Source organism: Archocentrus centrarchus, chromosome 21 (genome assembly GCF_007364275.1).
Source record: "Archocentrus centrarchus isolate MPI-CPG fArcCen1 chromosome 21, fArcCen1, whole genome shotgun sequence".
NCBI classification, from domain to species: Eukaryota; Metazoa; Chordata; class Actinopteri; order Cichliformes; family Cichlidae; genus Archocentrus; species Archocentrus centrarchus.
The window spans coordinates 1,474,232-1,492,500 of record NC_044366.1 but is presented as its reverse complement, the minus strand read 5'-3'; the positions used below and the strand labels follow the sequence as shown (position 1 = coordinate 1,492,500).

Sequence of the window (18,269 nt, the reverse complement as noted above, 5' to 3'; positions counted from 1 at the left end):
CACGTCTCATAAATCTAAAACACCACGATGGCCCACCTCTAAAATCTTTGATTTTCATTTCGGTGGCGATTGTTTTAGCCTTCAGTCTGATCTGCACGGTGGAAACACCGCAGCCTCTTGCTCTCTGTGTATTAACCCAGTCTTCAAGAAAGTTTTCAAGTTCGGGCCATCTGCTATGGTTACCTCTGAAAGCTTTCGTCTTCTTTTTGCATTGACTCAGTTGTTCATGCTGGTGTCTCCACTGTCTCACCATCGATTCATTTATGCCAAGATTACGTGCAGCAGCTTGATTTCCTTCTTCAGCCGCCAGATTAATCGCCTTTAGCTTAAAAGCTGCATCATATGCTTTTCTTAGAGTGTTTTCCACATTGATGAGGGTGAATACAAATGACAGATTTACAATACATTGAATTGTGAAAATGCTCTTGTTTTATTGCACAATTTCATTGGACCTCTGTGACCTACTCATGAATTTGATTGGTCTACTGTTACGAGGCAAAATGTTTTTGGGGGCATGAAAAAAAAAAAAACATGCATTAATCACACCTTAGTATAGGCTGCAGTGTTCAAAGTGTGGGGAAAAAAGTAGCAGCTTATAGTTCGGAATTTACGGTAAATGGGCCGTCCCAAAAAGTACACAGACCCACAATAGTCCAGCTGTGCTTTTAATGTGTGAAGCATTCTGGTTTTGCAGTTGGTCTGCAGTCACTGTGGGGAGTATTTGGAAGCTGGACAGCAGTACATGTTAAGGATGGTACTTGAACACAGTACTTCAGTATACAACGCGTCAGTGTCGCAGTGTGACAGAGTGTAACGGCTCCTTGGGTTTAGCTGTGATCAGGTTTTCTGGTCCACCAGGTGAATGACTAACCAGACCAAATGGCACAGAGGCCCAATCACTGAAAGCACCAAAGGAAGAACACTTTGAAAACAAACAAGTGACATATTAACACACAGTAATGTAACACTGGTTTAGTGTGCAAGGAAGCAAAATGGAAAGGAGGGGGAAATACTCAGTTCTGATCAGATTCCAGAAACATCCCAATAACCAGAGAATTTACAGCTGGGCTCAATGAAGTCCAACCTGAAGGCAAACAAAGGTCCTCTCAGGCCTCACCTCTTTTAGCAGGGTAGTCTCATGGGACAGCTGATACTTGGCTCTGTCCTGAGGGCTCTTTTTATCAATCTTTTCTCGATCCGTCTTCAGTTTGCGGTCGGCTCCTTTAGGCTTTAAAACAGGATGTGAGGCGTAAACCATTTACGGACGTGCAGATCAGAGATGCTCTGAGTGGTAGCAGACAAAGGATTGTACCTTGAAGACTTTGACCTGGCAGCTGGATGAGTGGACATGCTCGCTGTGTTCTCCATGTTCATTGGTGGTGTAAGTGTCCACCTGGATTCGAAAGGGCACCCCTTTCTCTCCGCCGTGCTTCCGGGGGGTGAACTCTGTGCTGATGCAGTTAACCTGAAAGGACAAAAGAAGAGCTAAAAAAGTAATTCGGCTAAAGCCGCTGACCCCCCCCCCCCCCCCCCCCCACGAAGTGTGACCGGAATCGAACGCATACCTGGATGAAAACAGAAGTGTTCTTGGTGGGATCCCAGAGGAACTCGATGGTGTTGAGATGCAGAGGGTCTGAGCGAGGCTCCAGGATCCCCACTGACAGAGGGATATCTGCAAGTGACGAGGCAGCCACTCACTTCAGCTTTGATTCTCAAGGCCATGAAAACACGTGCACTTTGTTTGACCTCTTAACATCCACCAGGTCACCGGTGAGCAGCCTGAAGCTGACGTTAGGTTGTCTGTTAAGAGGTTAACCCGCTGAGGTCTAAGTCAGGGCTTTCAAATTGTTTTGCAGGGGGGCATGCCAAAGTAGCAGGCGCCTTATGACCGAGACTGAAGACATGACGGCAGCAGACGATATGAAAAGTCACATGACAGTCGTGGACCAATCAAATGGCTCAGATTGAAAGAACGTAAATATTGCAACGTGCGTCCACATGGCGCTGGAAATGGAGACACCGCAAAAAAAAATTTAGGGAAATTAAAAAGTAGACGCTGCAGAGTGGTGGAGTAGGTGGAAAATGCACCTGCCGCCGGCATGATTTGAAAGCCCTGCTAAGTACCTCACACCCTCACACTTCTGGTGCACATCACTGGACACAAGGAAAACCACAGCCACATGTTTGTGCCTTTGCTCCTAAAACTTTAAAAAGTCTTAGACGGTGGTCTTTAATATGTTTAATTTGACTGCCAAGACTCAGACTCCGAGTGTAGGGTCAGGACATTTATCGATGATGATGGTGTGATGTAAATAAAGGTAAATGCACACCTACAGCAGCTGAAGATTGATTAAGTTAAAATAACTAAGTTCTTTTAATGTCAAAAAAGTAACTTAAAGGGCCAAATTGTTATTTTTGACATCAATTCGTGGACCGGACGTATGGGGCGGGGCCGGAAGCGGCCCATGGGCCAAGGAGTTTGGCACCCCTTCACTAGGCCTTTACGCTAATTTCAGATATTTGTGTCTGTGCAGTCAAACACACAATAAGTGACTGACTAAGGACCCCCACACGTCTGTGAGTATCAGTGATCGTGTTGGTATGGTGAGCTCACCTATGTCCAGGATTCGGTCTCCGGGCCTGTTCCACCTCCATCCCTCCAGCTGCTGGTGCTCCATGTACTGCAGTCGGCGGTCGTGGAAAACCACGCGCACAATGCTCTGTGAACAGGCAGGAAGAGGCTTCAGAGAGGAGCACCAAACTGAGCAGCAGGAAAGTGCAAAAAGGTTCCTGTTTTATTCGTAAACGTACTGAAGCAGAAGGAACCGCAGCTCCCTTATGAAGCAGGCAAAGTTAAAATGCATACTATATCTACACGAGGCCGATAACCTGCTGCCGGTCAGGCTGCACGTAACACCAGAGACATGCAGAAACTACAGTGACCTTCCTTCTGTGTGACAGAGCTCCCACAGGGCAGAGCAAGAGCCCCTCCAATCAACTCTCAGGTTTCCCAGAACATTTGGAGTCAGTGGACTGGTTTATGCTTAAGCTCTGAGCATCCACCAGGTCACCAGAGACTCATCTAGGTTAGGGTCTGCATGTTACAGCTCAAGTCAGGTTCCATACATGTTTCATTTGGGTGTTTCAGTCCAGTGAAAATCAACTAAAGACAGATGGACCTAAAGTAATGGCCGAAACCTGCTGCTGATATTTGTATGCTGTTTTATATCACTGATGTTATGAACCACACAGCTTCACCTAACCCTGCGTACCCTAACCACAACATTTACGTGCCTAATGTATGAAACTACTGGCTCTGAAGATACAAATAAATATGGATATAAATAATGGTTTAAAGAACACCATGCAACAAAGGATCTACATAAATGAGGATATGAATATCTTAGTATTAAAAAAAAAAAAATCCATCCCATCCCTCAATCCATACAGATCCTCTTCCACTTCTCCAGGGTCTCAGGGGGGCTGGAGCCTATCCCAGCTGCCATAGGGTGAGAAGCAGGGCACATACTGGACAGGTCGCAGGGCTAACACAGAGAGACACACAACCATTCACACTCACTTTCACACCTATGGGCAATTTAGAGTGACCAATTAAGCTAACCCCAGTAACTGCATGTCTTTGGACTGTGGGAGGAAACCCACGCAGACACGGGGAGAACATGCAAACTCCACAGAGAGGCCCGGGCCAAGGTGGAATCGAACCCAGGACCTGAGTCAGCAGTGCTAACCACTGCACCACCGTACTGCCTGATTAAAACTCCTACAGATTCAAATACTACTACAACTTCAGCTTCCCGCTGACTGTCAGAGGAAAAGGGACCTGATGGATTTAAAGACGTCAGGACTGAACCTCTGATTCATGAGGCTGGTAATATTTTGGTGTGTGGTTTAGTCAGCATGAGATATCGCTGAGATCTTGTGATGTTTTCAGACTTTAAAAAAGGAGCAGCTCATGAAAGTTGTTTTTGTGTGCAGTCTCATGTTGTGGTGATGTGTGAATGAGCTCCAGTGACACAGCTACCCTGAGCCCTGAGCTCAGTGAGAATGCTGCTGCCCGTCCTTGAACCCGTGACCCACGGGGGTGTCGCCGCTCGTTTCGTCACGTGTTTTTCAGCGAATGTGTGGAATGCCTCTTTGGGATTAAACACTGCCGTTTTCCCTCATTCAGTCCTACTTTTGAGGCCTTTCAGTTTTCTGGTACTTAAAAATCCTCAAACCTCAGATTGTTTTTATGGCATGGGGGGGGGGCTCTGATGTCTTTAAAGTCACCTCCATCTACTGCAGAACCTGGCTCTAGTTACCAGCTCATTAACCACTTAATGTTCAACTCATCTCTAAAAAAACTGATCAGATTTTAGCAACATCAGCCTTTTAAAACCTGCCCAGAGACACAAATCCACACATGAAATTAACAGCCTGTACAGACATGCACCATGGGGATGTTTATGGGGGGGTCGTGCATGACTGAGCAGCCGAGCTCAAACAGCTCTGGATGCTCCACGTCATGTTTGCACAGACGCCACCTGTCCCATTCCCATGTCTCTAGGATGCTACGCTAACATTACGATGTGCAGCCTGACGACAGAGACGCGTGAAGAGGACGGACTCACGCCGGGATGAAGAAACCCTTCAGGGAGCGAAGAAGAGGGACAACTCTGAGAACCTGAGAGCTGCTAAAAAGGTTTTATTCATGAGGCAGAGCCTTTTTTTTCTCATTTCAACTTCAGGAAACAACATTTTCAGAAACATTACAGGTGCAAAGGTCATGTGACTCAGATCCAGGTAAAGCAGACAGAAGCAGAAAAGCCTGGTGAGACAGAGAGAGAGAGAGAGCGTGTGGTGGAAATGTGGGAGGAAGATGAGCTGCATGTTTGCAAATGGTTCATGTGAGATTTGAGGAGGAGGAGCAGAAAGTTTGGGTGAAGGTACCGAGCTCTTCAGGGTCGATGCGCCACCCCCGGAGCAGAAGGGAAGGTCGAGGGACCTGCGAGGAGCCAGGAAAGCAAACAGACGAGAGGAGAAAGAGGAAGAAATCACACAAAAGACAAAAACACCTACCTTCACATATTTGCTGCTTATATCTGTATACTCCACTAGCTTTCTGTTAAGCATACGGATTTCGTAGGACTGACCTACATTTTAAAACATTAAAAACATCCTGATTAAAAATTTTAAAAAAGAAAGAAAATCAATGAGAACAGAGGGGTGGAGATAGAAATCAGATATCAGCCACGGGAACACTTTTCCATATCTCCATCCTCATCACACAGAACACATTATCACAACAATATGTCATTAACACAGCCAATGAGGGACGCTAAGACTACAGGCTATAAACCCTGATGGCAATTAACTTCACTGATCGATACATGCCATCTTTGCATGGCCACGGCTGCATGGAACAGCAAGCTCACTTTCATTGTGTTTTTACTGCAAACAAATTACTGTGGAGCCGATAAGCAGAGCACACTCACAGAAACAGGAAGACAAAGCAGAAAAATGTCACCGACAAACAAGACAGGCAGAAAACGAGGGAGGAAGAGGAGCAAAAAGAGAGGTTTCTGAGTTAGATTAGATGATAAAAGTCACACAGATTAATGTTCAGAAGCTCATGTTGCACAAATCAGTCAGTAAATCTGAAAACTTGTGATTCTTTAAGTATAAAACATCAAATATTAATCATGTGATTCAGTAACAGCATTCCTGAAAGTGTGTGTGTGTGTGTGTGTGTGTGTGTGTGTAAACACAGGACTCTATGGAAGTTAAAAAGGGACTAAATTAATACATTTGTATGTTATCCTGAGCTTCCACAGAGGCAGGCAGATATCAGAGTTTGGAAACTTAAACCTGATTCCTGCTGCAGTTTGTGTGTTTAACTCTGAGCAGGATCTGAGGTGAAGCTGTGAGTGACAAAATGAGCCTCAGCCTGTGCTGGAATCGTGGAGCAGCGTGAGCCGTGTGAGTACCTTGGTTGAGGTAAGTGAGAGCTTCCTCTTGCTGCTTCACAGCCGGGGAATTGGCAGCACACAGGATGTACTGGTACGGGATCCTTTTGGTGCCGTTTTCAGCCGTGAGCCGGGCTTCTTCGTTCTTTAAGAAAGGCGCCAGCGCCTCTCTGGAAGAGACCACGAGGAGATGCAGGGGCACCATGAAGGCAGCTGTCATGCAGAACAGTTCAGTTTACGTGCATTATTTTTTAACAAAGAGGGGCTGAATGGAGGTTTTTATAGTGGACACAAAAACTAGAAACTAAAAGTCGGTGAGAATAAACTGTTTAAATAACGACGTAATAAAGTGCAGGATGAAAGGCTCTGGTTTTAGAGTTGCTGTCAGTGGCTCAGATCTGAGTGATGCTGTTTCTGTTCTGAATTTCTTTAATCTTGCACTCGAAAGCAGTCAGTGAATGTAACACAAACTCACCTGAACCTTCTACAGACTCACTGAGACTCAGTGGAGACTGGAATGTGGATTTTGAGTGCAATTCTCCTTTAAACTGGAACTTGGCATTACTGCAATGTTAATAATAAATTCTTTAAATGTGCTCCTGAATGACTGCAAGTCTGCACATTTACCAGAGCTACATTTTGGACATGTGTGTGAAATCCTGACATTTCTGGAGTGTGGCAGTGCTTTACCTAATGTACCCAGCAGAGTGCTGGTGGTAGGACTCGGGCTGGGAATGGCAGAACAGCATATTTTCCAGTGTGGCGGCGTCTTGTATTCCAGGATCACGGAGGAGCGTGCGACCGCTGCGCCTGCCGGCTTCCTCGGATCCTCGGAGAGGTTTGCAGCCCAGCCTCGCTGCCCGCCCCTTATATTGCCTCAGTGATGTCATCAGGGCTCCCATTACCATACCTTGGATGACCTTTGAGAGGCGGAGTGTACTGGCACACCCCTCCACTACCAATGTCCAGCTCCAGTGATGCATTAATAGCAGCTTCAGTTGACCAGTTGTTGACACTGCCAACAAAACACTAACTGTGGGACAGGCTGAGCCCAGTAAACACATTTATCAGCTCTGATATTCTGGAGACAACACAGCAGCTTAAACAGCAACTCCATTATGATATTTGAAGTCAACAAAGACACTTTAATCTTAAATTGCACGTTTAGTTTCAGCAGGTTGTGTAGAAACCTCTGCAGCTGCCGTCCACCCCCCTCGCACAGATTAAAAGGAGGTCGTGTCAAAGCTGCTCGGGTTAATGCTTATCCAGAGCTGCTGAGCACACCTCAGTGCTCGGCTGCAGGTCCGAGCTGCGATTGGCTCTCTGAGGTGAAGTAAGAGGTGGGCCTGTGGAGTGAAAGGTCAGAAAGCAGCGAGCTCAGTTCTCAGTCTGTTTATTTCTACAGCAAACAGCTTCTTTACATCTCAGGGATGTTAACAAAAACAGCCTTCTGTACATGTCATCATGACAGAACAAAATACAGTAAGATCAAATAAAATACATAAATACAGGTGTGAATATTACACGAGCGCGTGAAGCCAAAGAAAGACCGCTGACATGCATAGTGATCAGTTTGTAAGGAACGGCGTCGTGTCTGCTTCAGAAGCAGCAGCAGGAGGACAGATGTGAGAAGGTTGGAGGATTTTCAGCTGTTTGCAGGTTTGTTGCCTCTGCAGTAAAAACGAGTCTGCTGGAAGAAAAAGTAATCCGAGTACCAGCGAATTCACCGTGTCGCTTCTCTACATTCGTTTCCTTAAAGAAGCAGAGCTGGCCCATTCTCAGTGGGTTCAGCATTATTATTCATTTACTTAGATTATTATTAAAAAAAACAAAAGAAACGTGACTACAGCAGATCGACTGTACCATCAAAACCAAATCAGACCCAGTAATTCAAAGCTGATCACACTGAGGAACTTTTCCCAGTCGGGGATCAATGAAGCGCCTCACAGCAGGATCCACCGCCTGAAACTTTACAGCAGAACGCAGTCAGTACCAGTGCTGAGCGCCTCCTCAGAGCTGAGCCATCTCCTGATGTTAAAAGTGCACTTTAACAGCAGCCCCGCCTCTTCACGTGCTGCAGGCTCATGCAAGACGACGTGCAAAAAGGTCTGTTTTCTGTGAAGCAGTGCTCAGAGTGTGTATGTACAAAACACCTTTGATTCTTTGTGTTATTGCAGAAGCTGTGACGGAGGAAACGACTAATACTGTGTTTGCAGGGTGAGAGCGCCGCAGCCCCCCCGGGCACGCTCCTGCGGCCCCCCCCCCCGGGACGCACCCGCAGGTTCACATTAGTTTTTTTTAAGGGCTGAGAGTGACTCGTTCAGTCGTCACAGTCCACAAACATAAGGCTGGTCTTCCCCCCGACTCCCCACCTGCTGTATTTACAAAGACTTCCTGTTAAGACTGACGCACAGGACGCCACCCATGGAAGCAGGAAGTAAAGAACAAACGGGCTCAGCTTCCACTCGGGGAGCTTCCTGTGGATTTTCAGCTTCCACTCGGGGAGCTTCCTGTGGATTTGTTTTCTCCATTAACACAAAGATCTGCACGACAGCTGAAGGATTGTCAGTTCTGGAGGAGAAATGATCTAATTATGATGTTTTGAGTTTTAAGCTACTCTCAAAGATAAACATTAAAAATTACAATCAAACATGATCCTAAAATGCTCACAGAAATTATTTTTTGCCTTTCGATATTTGGTCTTCGTGCCCCCAAAACAGAATTCATCGCAGACTTTATGGGCTTGTTGCCATCACTGGGCCAGCCGAATGACATTTCATCCCAAACTGAACATGATTTCCTTGATGTGAATATTTTACGTTTATTGAAACAAATCTGAAAGCTGAAGGGATGAAGGAGAAACTGCTTGGAGCTGATGTGGAGATGGTGGGAACCACAGGAGGAGGAGAAAGTGCCATTTCCCAAATGCAAAAGTCCAAATGTGTCCACTCCTTCCCCACCACCTTAAAACCAGGACAGCAATTACATTCAGATGTTTCCAGAACAGAAGCAGACGAGACGAAGGAAGGAAACAAGCTGAGAGGATGAGCCGTGATGAGGAGGGGGCGCTCAGAGACAGACGAGTCTGATCTGGATGAAACCACCTCCATTAACTGTGAGAGGACACATCCGAGGAACTGCTGCTATTGCTGTTGGTTGTTTGGGCGCGCTTGATGTACAGGTTCAGTAACTTCATCTGCAGGAAGACAAAGAAAGGAGAAATTAATCTTTGCAGCGGCACAGGGAGTCCTGCGTGTCCAGGACTGTCTCACAGGAGCTTATTATGAGAGCAAAGACACTTAATGATGCTGAACTCTTGTAGTTTAAACCAAGCAGCAACACCTGAGGCTGAAACATGAAGCACAAACTGCAGTTCCTCTGCAGTCCAGCAGAGGCAGCAGTGAGTCAGTGCCCATAGACTCCCATGGTAAACAAACATGTTTACAGCCTGACACTGAAACGGTTTTGGTCTCTGTAGATAATTTGTCCCTTCATAACAGCTGTACAGGGGAGGATGATTCTATAACTCACCTGTTATTAGGGGCGTGGCCTCTCTGACAGGCAGCTGTAGCTGCTAGCTGTCTGCTAGGCTTCCCCTCAGCTAACTGGAGTCCCTGAACTGGACCTCTGGACCGTGTTTGTGCTGATAATGCAATTATCTGACCAATAATATGGCTGCTGGCTTCATTGGACTACCAGACCGTCCAAGAAGGTGGAGCTCCAGTTTTGGTGAAATTCAGGGCTTTTATTTGGATGTTTCAGACTTTAAAGCATCCCTTCAAAGATTTTACTGTGTGATAATCAGGTAAGTATAGAGCGGAGTGAAGTACCAACATGTGCAAAGAAAAATATGAGTTAAAATCATAAAGTGTAATGTTAAAAAAGGAGTTTCTGAAAAAAAAAGAAATAATGTGCGGTTTCTGCTGCAGCAGGATGGGAGCTTTGAGCTGAGAAGCCCACTTCCTGTTTCTCAGGAGGAGCTCACTGAGGATTTCTGCCCATAAACTTTAGCGGAGCTGCTCCGGCTCCTTAAAGGATGTGGATTTAGCACTAAGACGATCTCTTAAAGTGCAGCTCAAGCATGCAGCAGTGACTCTGCTTAGATAACCTGACCAGGTGGTGTTTAGTTAAAGGAGGGGGGTGCTCCCCGTGAGGTGAACCTGACCTTAACCCTTATATAACTCAAGGACACTTTAGAAGGGTAAATATGACCCTGTGCTTTATAATTGAAAAACCAGCTGGAACCATGTGAGAAATAACAACATGGGAAGATAAGGCTCGGCGTCTGCCGAGGCGCGCTAACTGTGAGGACGTGTGAGTGGAAAGACTTGCTGGCAGCGGTCGGTACCTTGCTTCCTGTGAGCTGTGCCAGGTGGGGTTTGAGCTCCTCGCCAATCACAGAGTAGATGGCCACTAGACAGAACACGCTGGCCTTGCGAACGCTGCTCTCTGTGTTGTCATAGCCCTGCGGACAGACCGGGTAGCATCAGCCACCAAAGGCACACATACACACCCACAGATGAGGTCAGCAGGAAGGTTGGAGGGGTCACCAAGAGTACAGAGTACACACAAACATTTCCAGGGGCAAATAATTCCTAGTGTCTGAATATGAACACTGTCCAGATAAGCCTGTGTGGAGGCGACAGCGATGTTTCTGCGGTGTTATTTAATCTGGATGCATCAGGGAAACTTTTACAAACACAAACAAGTCTCTGTCTCAGTGTCACCTGCAGGAGTCCGGGGATGATGTCGGGCAGCAGCTGCAGTAACGACTCCTTGGCGATGCGTTCAATGACTTTGGTTTGCATCTTGATGGCAGCCAGGTTGATAGGGTAGTCGGCCGTCTGCACGATGGGGCACAGCACCTTGATGCACTGCTCCGGGTGGATGGAGCCGGCCAGCGTGGACGCCGCCTCCTCTGCAGCACGCACAACCTAAAAGCACAGCGATCATTGATCCCCTCATTTAGTCTGCACATCTGGGCAACACAGAGGCCAATGCAGACCTCAGACTGAACCACTTTTCAGTGTCAGTTGCACTAATATCCTGAGCTCCCCCCCCAGCTCGGTGGTTTACTGTAAGGTGGTTATTCAACGCTGGTGAAGTCGCCTTAAATCAAAGTCGAGACTCTACTGTAAGTGTGCTTTAAGGGAACTCAGCAGCAAATTATGAGGAGCTGAGTGGTGGGAGCTGCGTACCTCCTTGTGAGAGTCTTTGTGAGCCTCCAGCGTCTTCATGATGGTCAGCTCCGCATAGTTTTTGAAGCGAGCCGGCTGATTCCTCAGAATTTCCTTCAGCACTCGCAGTGCCAGCGCTCGGATGGTGTGCTGCAGGAAATGGGAACAGAAAGGAACATCATCCACACCAAACTGCCTCTGAACTAGTCTGCTCCACACACGCATAAACATCAGATAACATACATCTTTATCTCCCAGAGTCTCCAGCAGGAGGAGGAGGATGGTTTTGAAATGTTCGTCCCACACAGCCATGCTGTCTTCCCGTGTGATCTTCAGCAGCTCCACCAGGGCGCCCTTACGCTCCTCGGAGCGCTCGTTGTGATTGGACAGCTCCTTCAGGAGGTCGGCCACCAGGTCCGAGTGGTCCTGGCCGACTGCTCACCGAGACAGAACGAGAAGAATGAGTTAATGATCTAAACTCAAGAACACAGCTAACGACCATAGCCTAAAAGTAATCACCCATCAGAGAGACCTAATGTCAGGTGATGTGCTCAGAGCTGTGAGTGCAGTGATGCGTACAAATGGCTGATAAACTACAGCACGAGAACCTCCTTAAAGAAGAGGTTTGGTTTACAGCTGAAGGAATGTGCTAAAATCATTTTTAGTAGGAACGTTCGTGGACTTCTGTTAAGTAACTTTGGAGGTAACACGGACTCCTTTCTACTCCTTCCTGACGGCCGTGTTTATGCAGGTAATGTGAGCCAGGTGAACACACGTCGGTCAGTCATTGCAGAATGTAATTAAGCATTTCACTCAGTAAATCTGCCCATTCCCATGTGGTAAGTCAAATGTGTGTCCCTGAGATCAGCTGTTAATAATATAAAGTTTATTTTCCCTCTACAAACAAACAGATACAGTAACAATCAAACATTCAAGTTGTTACAGTGGTTAGCTCAGAGGTGGAGTTAAAAGATGGGGGGAGCTGAGTGAGGGATGCAGACACAGACGGAGGGTGAGTGGAGTGGAGGTGCAGGGTGGGCATGTTTACCAGGAGCAAAGACCTTGGGGAGGGTCATCTTGTTTTCACCACTTTCCTGACGGCGGCCTGGAGAGGAGGAGGAGGAGGAGGGATGAAGGTGGAGGTGGGTGGTGGGAGGGGAGGGGAGGGTGGTAGAGAAAAGGATGTGATGACAACAGCAAAAACATGTGAAGCAGCAGCTGCAGAGCTCGCTCGCTGGTTTCTCCTGTAAACACGAGTCGGCTGCTTTGGGACAAAGTTTGGAAACTAACTGAGAAACTGAGGGAACCTCCTGTTTGCTGCTTTCTGTTGTCTAAACAACAAATACACAAACTGACAGTTAGCAGGACGACAAGACGGACTCACTTAAATCTTTTGTTCCCCACAGGTGGGCACACCTCAGAAAGCAGCTAGCTGTTAGCTTCTAACACACCGATGCTGCTAATATGGTGTCTGCTAGAATAAAAAACACAGCTTGCCTTCTAACTGTGCTTTCTTTCCTCTATGCTAATTCAGATTTTTAGGCTAGTATCTGTGTGACTGGGGTGATCTGTCCCTTGAAAAGCACCCTGCTCAGAGCTGTGAACGTACGATGGTCAGTATGAACTCACAGTCTCTGAACTGCTCCACGTCATCGTCGAACACGGCCTCCTTCAGGGCGCTCTTGTCGTAGGTGCAGATGGTTTCTCCGTAGCCGTAGGGGGCGAACTCTCGACCCCGCGGCCCAGAGAAGGAGCGCGGTGATGGCGTGTTGAGCAGCGAGGTCTTGTTGTCCAAGGCGGTGCGACCCCCTTCCACCATGTCTAAGCCAAGGCGGGCGTCGGACCCAGGAGAGGAAGCTACTCCTTCTCTCCCGGCCTGAGAGACGGGAGAGGAAGAACGGTGCTGTGAAGAAGCGTTTGGAGTCATTGTTCCAAATAACCATAAAAATCTGAACGTAAATAACAGCTCATGTAGTTTTAATGACACAAGCCTCAGAAAAAGAGAGACTGATCAGTGCATCCCATACAGCCCGTCTACAGCTGCTGCAGAGACGTGTGCAGCTGTCAACCATCTAGTACAGAAGACCGATCAGCAGTCATGTGGATGCTGTACCAGAGAAGACGACCCCATCTCAGGGTCTAAGAACCTAAATGCTGTTTTAAGGCAGACCTGAAAAACTCTAAATGTGTCCGAGGCTTTCAAATTAATCAGTATTTCATGCTAAATGCAATTCCCGATTTCCATGAAGCGGTCCTGGATAAGAGGCCTGTGTCTTACTGCGTCGTCCCTCTTGGCCTCCCGCCTGATTGGCTCGTTCAGGTCCTCTTGGCTCCGGTAGGAGAAGCTCTGGATGGCTTCGGTGACACCGCGCAGCGAGCTGTAGATCTCATCCGAGTTCATGTTCTCCGTGTCGTACTCCATCATGCTACCAGACACACACACACACACACACACACACACACACACACACACACACACACACACACACAGCTTTATATAAAACATGCAGCAGAGTAAAATACAGCAGCATGAATGAGCACACATATACATGCAAAGGGACTTAGCTGTGCCCCTGACAGACGAGCAGACAGAAAGTCAGGACTGATGTAGAGCTTAAAATTCTGGATTTATGCTCAGGATGCTTCCATTTTACTAGACGTGATGATTAATGCATAAGCAGAATTACAAAAATAAAAACACTCTCAACTGGGCAAAGAAAAGGATGAGGGTGTGGCTTCCTTTAGGCCGTAATCTGCTACGTGCCCTCCTCTTTACCTGGGTGAATATGCTCTGCGCAGGACCCTTATGGTGGGGGCAGCAGAGGTGGAGTGAGGCGGAGGAGGAGGAGGAGGAGGGGCAGGGGGGTGCTTTGATAGTCCGTCGACACCCCAACCCCATAACCGACTGTTGCCACAGCGCGGCCGGGAGGGAAGGACGGACAGACAGGAGTGAGAGAGCGGGGAGAGGTGGACGGAAACCGACAACACGAGGAGAGAGCAGGAGAGAGGAGGAAAACAGCGAGTGTGCAGGAAGAGAAAGAGAAAGACAAAAAGAAACTAGTCTGAGATTTAAGGTTACGGGAAAGTGTTAATCAAAGAGGAGAAGCAGCAGAATCCCACAAAGTCATAAAAATCTATCCCTATACCCGATTTTAAGGTCGTCTCCTCGTTCACCTCACCGGAAGTCCCGTTCTGACCAAAAACTGTAATGTCTCGGTTTTATTCCTGCACAGCCACTGGGACATCATTTTTTATATAAGTCAATTATTTGGGTTTAAGGCTCAGAGACAGTAGATTCTGTCCCTGATGACAGAAAGTGCTAACGCCTGCAGTTCCTCTGGTGTCCAGCAGTGGCAGCAGTGAGTCAGTCCCCATAGACTCCCATGTTAAATAAACATGTTTAGGGCTGATACAGAAACTGCTTTGATCATTTCCTCCTTCGTAACAGCTGTTTCAAATTTGCATTATTAGGGGCGTGACCCTTTTTGACTGACAGGTGGACAGCGACTCAGGTGGCTGTAGCTGCTCACTGTCTGCTGGTGAAATTCTGGGATTTTACTTGGATGTTAGTGGTTGGCAGGTATCTGTGTGATGCTCCATACAATCTGTGGCTGCAGCGACGCTAGTTATCCTCAGCTGATAGCTCCTCCCTTCGTGTCAGATGTGTGTTCCTCCACTTCTTAACATTTCAAAGAAATCGCAGACGCACAAATGCGAGCGGCCAGAACGAGACTTCCAGGAAGTGATCTGAAGATGGGAGCTGGGCTGGAAGTCCCACAGCGCTGCCCAAAGAGCCGAATTTCAGGTGGAGCTTTGTGATCATACCTCATAATGAACGAGAGGGCATCTTTGTGTTGTGCAGGTTCATGTGCGGTGACACTAACTTTCCAGTGTTTGTGGGTTTCTGCTGGCAGACAAAAGGACAGTACAGGCAGAGTGTGTCAGCTGAGTGAGCTGCTCGGTCTAAAGGTGATTTAGGGAGCTGGGCTGCATTACGCTGCAACAACAGCACCAATGCAGCGCATGCACCAATCGTCCTCCTCTGGTTTTCTAATAGGACAACTTCAAATGGCTCATCAATCAGACAGGGAGGAGGTGCTGTCAATCATCACTCGACCTCTTTACTCTCTCGTACGTCTGAACCAATCGTGGGCTGTGACCTCTGCAGCAGCTCACTCAGGCTTGTGCTCCTACCGACCCACCTGGCAGGCTGTGCGTTAGTTTGTCTACAGGTGACACATGACGACAGCAGCAGCGTCCCGACAGTTAAAACACAGCCATGCAGTAACACAGGGAGCGTGTCCTGAAGCTGACGCTGTGATCACAGGCGGCTGCCTACCTTGGAGAGAGTCCTCCATGGGAGCAGTTTGTTGGTGAGGTGAGGGGGCTGGTCCTGCTGGGAGTGTGGCGAGCTGGCATCCGACCAATAGTGTTACTTGGAGACCCCTGAATATGAAGGATGTGAAATTAGACACAGACAAACCCTTTAATAAGCAGGTTCTCGTATATGAAGGTCTATCAGTGCTACTCTAAAGTGCTCAATCGAGGCCAACCGGCCTTTAGAGGTTCTTCACCTCTCATCCCAAAGGCTCCTCCAGTTCCAAAAGCTGATGGGGAGTCCCACAGTGGGTCATCTATGTCATCTATGTCCAGCTGGAACATAGAATAGGTTACATAGGCGGCTGATAGTTGGCCGACAGCACCAACTGTCAGCCACCTATAACACAGGGACCCCCTGAAAGGTGACAAAACCCACTGGAGCCTTTTGGATGAGAGTTGAAACCATAACCTGGATGACTGAACCTAGACAGCCACGTCAGTAACCTGGACAGTCCATTGTCAGTATTATTTGAGTATATAGTGTTTCACCTGAGTGAATAAAATCTGACTGACCACGTTGCTGCTGGTGTTGCTCGTGTTCTTCAGGTGGTTGTGCAGCAGCTTGGTGGCGCCGTCCTGGAAGGTTTTGGGCAGCGCTCCCAGCAGCATGGTGAACTCTGGGGTGTTGAGCTCAAACAAGGCGATCAGCACCACCTGGGCTGCCTGCAGGCAGCGAGCACGACAAGTCAGGAGAGAGAGGAAAAGCTGAAGAACCTTCAGAACCTTCATGGTTTCAGAGGCACCTCGGCCACGTGGCTTCCTGCTTATTAGTGTGCATATTGTAGTAACCTACTGCCTCTTACTTAGTCATTAGAAAGCTCTCATTAACACCCTGTTCTTCTTCCATCCTACAAATACCTGGCCATTAATATTAACAAACATATTTATTAAAAGGGACCGATATGTTAAAATGAGGGCAGCGCCATCATCCTGGAAAGTAGGAGAAAATAAATCCCAAGTCAAAAATCTGGGAATTCCCTCCAGCTTTACAGGGAATGGTTCATGAATGCTGAACTGTACCAGGAAGCAGGAAAAAGGTGAATTCTTAAAACTGGCATTTCTTTATGGCATAAATGAACTTCAGTGCAGCAGCTGATGATACTAAAACAACCTGCCTCGAGGTACAGAGAACAGTTCATGTATGAGACGTTCTTCATTTCTCCATCGATGAGCAGCGGTTAGGAGGCACGCTCATGCAGAATGAGGCATCACTGAGTGCTTTATGGTCACTAACCTGTAGCCAGCAGGCTGCTAATATGCACACTAATGTTTAACATGTGCGTCTCAATATCAAGTGTTACCAATAAAAGCACATAAAGTGGAACTTATGACTCATGAAGCTTGAGTAACAGGAATGTTTTACAGGATTTGAAGGTTGCTGCCAGTGCAATTCTGAAACCACTGAAGACCAAATTTCCTTCAGCCTGTAGAAGAAAAGCTGGAAGCTGCATTCAGTGGGACACCAAAGGAAGAACAGCCTGAGTTATCAGTGCTGCAACATGCAAGTGAGTACAGAGAAGGTTCAGGTGTGCTGCTGCTGGGGAATAGGAGTGTTTAATACAACTATAAACTAGAACAGAAATAATCGAAATGTTTGATTCTTGATGGCGTGTGAGGGCCATAAATGATGTCATTAAGTCAAATATAGATCTGTGCTGACGTCTCAAACATGAGTGACTCAGTCTCAGGGTGCAGCAGTCTGAACATGTGAAATCTCTGCGTTTCTGTTTAATGTTACACTAGAAGTAAATTCAGCTGCAGTTTGAGTGACGCTCACTCGCTGAATTTGTGAATTCATAAAACAGATTTTATGCAGTTCATCTGTGTGTGTGTGTGTGGGGGGTTATCTGCCTCTCGGTGCCACTATTCCCAACACACACATTTAAAGCCTTGTAAGTCTTGATGTTAGCATGCAGGTATGCAGGTTGTTAAGGTGAGTCAGACAGTGTTAGGCACACAGTAATAATAATTAAAAAAAAAATTTTAAAAAGCATTCATATTAATGTTGAGCTGCAAAATTAAAATCCATCCAAATGCATTCAAAAGCTTTCCAGTAATTTGGAGAACTACGAAAGTCAAACAAGTCTCTCCTGGTTGCACAACAAGCTCAGTTTATTTGGTGAGTGGTCACTCTGCCAGGCACACGCTGACTATTTGTTCAGCACATCATCTGGAGTGTAAACTGTGAGTGAGAGGATGCCACAGTTGGCTCTTTTTCCAGTCTTGGAGGTTTGGTGGTTGGTTAGGTTTTGGGCAGGCGGGCATTGCGTGCTTGCTGTGGTGTGATTGGCTACTGGAGAGGGCTCTACCTGCTTACACCTTTCTTCCTGGTTGCCCTCAGTGGACTGCAGTAAGGTTGCAGTGTTGGACCTGCCTGCTAGCTCCTCGCTCACCCAGTTATGAAGGGTCTGGGGCAACAGTGGCAAGGCAGAAGGGGCATTACAGCATGACACAGGACCCCAACATCACAACCATCATTACAGAAGCAGCCCTTTAGCTGCATATGTGGACCAGCGCTGCCTGATAATACTTGCTCCTATTGTATTATCACAGGTCTATTTACAGCATGTCTGCAGATTTGGGCCCTGATTTGAAACTAGGTGAGGATTTCATTTGGAAGAGCAGCAGTGGAAAAACAAACAGCAGGGAGAACATATGACGCGCATTCGACAAGGGACAGATAATGGGTCATTGACCCAAGGCCATCGACACAGAGACCGCCTATTATCAAAGTTTACAACTGCTG

At 47.2% G+C, this 18,269-nt stretch overlaps 2 protein-coding genes across 26 annotated transcripts in view; both read right to left on the bottom strand.

Moving 5' to 3' along the window:
• Positions 1-6,793, bottom strand: part of tfcp2l1 (transcription factor CP2-like 1) — a 22,299-nt gene extending 15,506 nt beyond the window's left edge. For 3 of the 4 annotated variants that reach the window (XR_004021699.1, XR_004021700.1, XM_030758493.1), the window contains exons 1-7: positions 6,657-6,793; positions 5,988-6,136; positions 5,080-5,153; positions 2,615-2,720; positions 1,566-1,672; positions 1,313-1,465; positions 1,118-1,228 (exon numbers count right to left, since the gene is read on the bottom strand). Coding sequence is in view for 1 of the 4 variants with exons in the window: in XM_030758493.1 (XP_030614353.1) it covers positions 1,118-1,228; positions 1,313-1,465; positions 1,566-1,672; positions 2,615-2,720; positions 5,080-5,153; positions 5,988-6,136; positions 6,657-6,715 (759 nt within the window). In the remaining 3 variants the exon portion in view is untranslated. Of the gene's footprint in view, positions 1-1,117; positions 1,229-1,312; positions 1,466-1,565; positions 1,673-2,614; positions 2,721-5,079; positions 5,154-5,987; positions 6,137-6,656 lie in introns of those variants that run through there. The other variant, XR_004021701.1, reaches the window with a different exon arrangement.
• A 556-nt stretch (positions 6,794-7,349) lies between these two features.
• clasp1a (cytoplasmic linker associated protein 1a) overlaps positions 7,350-18,269 on the bottom strand; it is a 72,165-nt gene continuing 61,245 nt past the window's right edge. For 9 of the 22 annotated variants that reach the window (XM_030758471.1, XM_030758474.1, XM_030758482.1 and 6 more), the window contains 11 exons: positions 17,833-17,931; positions 16,013-16,186; positions 15,483-15,589; positions 13,422-13,569; positions 12,773-13,019; positions 12,192-12,248; positions 11,387-11,577; positions 11,165-11,293; positions 10,694-10,900; positions 10,315-10,431; positions 7,350-9,162 (listed from right to left, as the gene is read on the bottom strand). In XM_030758471.1, the coding sequence (XP_030614331.1) occupies positions 9,076-9,162; positions 10,315-10,431; positions 10,694-10,900; positions 11,165-11,293; positions 11,387-11,577; positions 12,192-12,248; positions 12,773-13,019; positions 13,422-13,569; positions 15,483-15,589; positions 16,013-16,186; positions 17,833-17,931 (1,563 nt within the window). In that variant the 3' untranslated portion in view covers positions 7,350-9,075. The remainder of the gene's footprint in view (positions 9,163-10,314; positions 10,432-10,693; positions 10,901-11,164; positions 11,294-11,386; positions 11,578-12,191; positions 12,249-12,772; positions 13,020-13,421; positions 13,570-15,482; positions 15,590-16,012; positions 16,187-17,832; positions 17,932-18,269) is intronic. The other 13 variants (XM_030758480.1, XM_030758481.1, XM_030758492.1 and 10 more) reach the window with 5 other exon arrangements.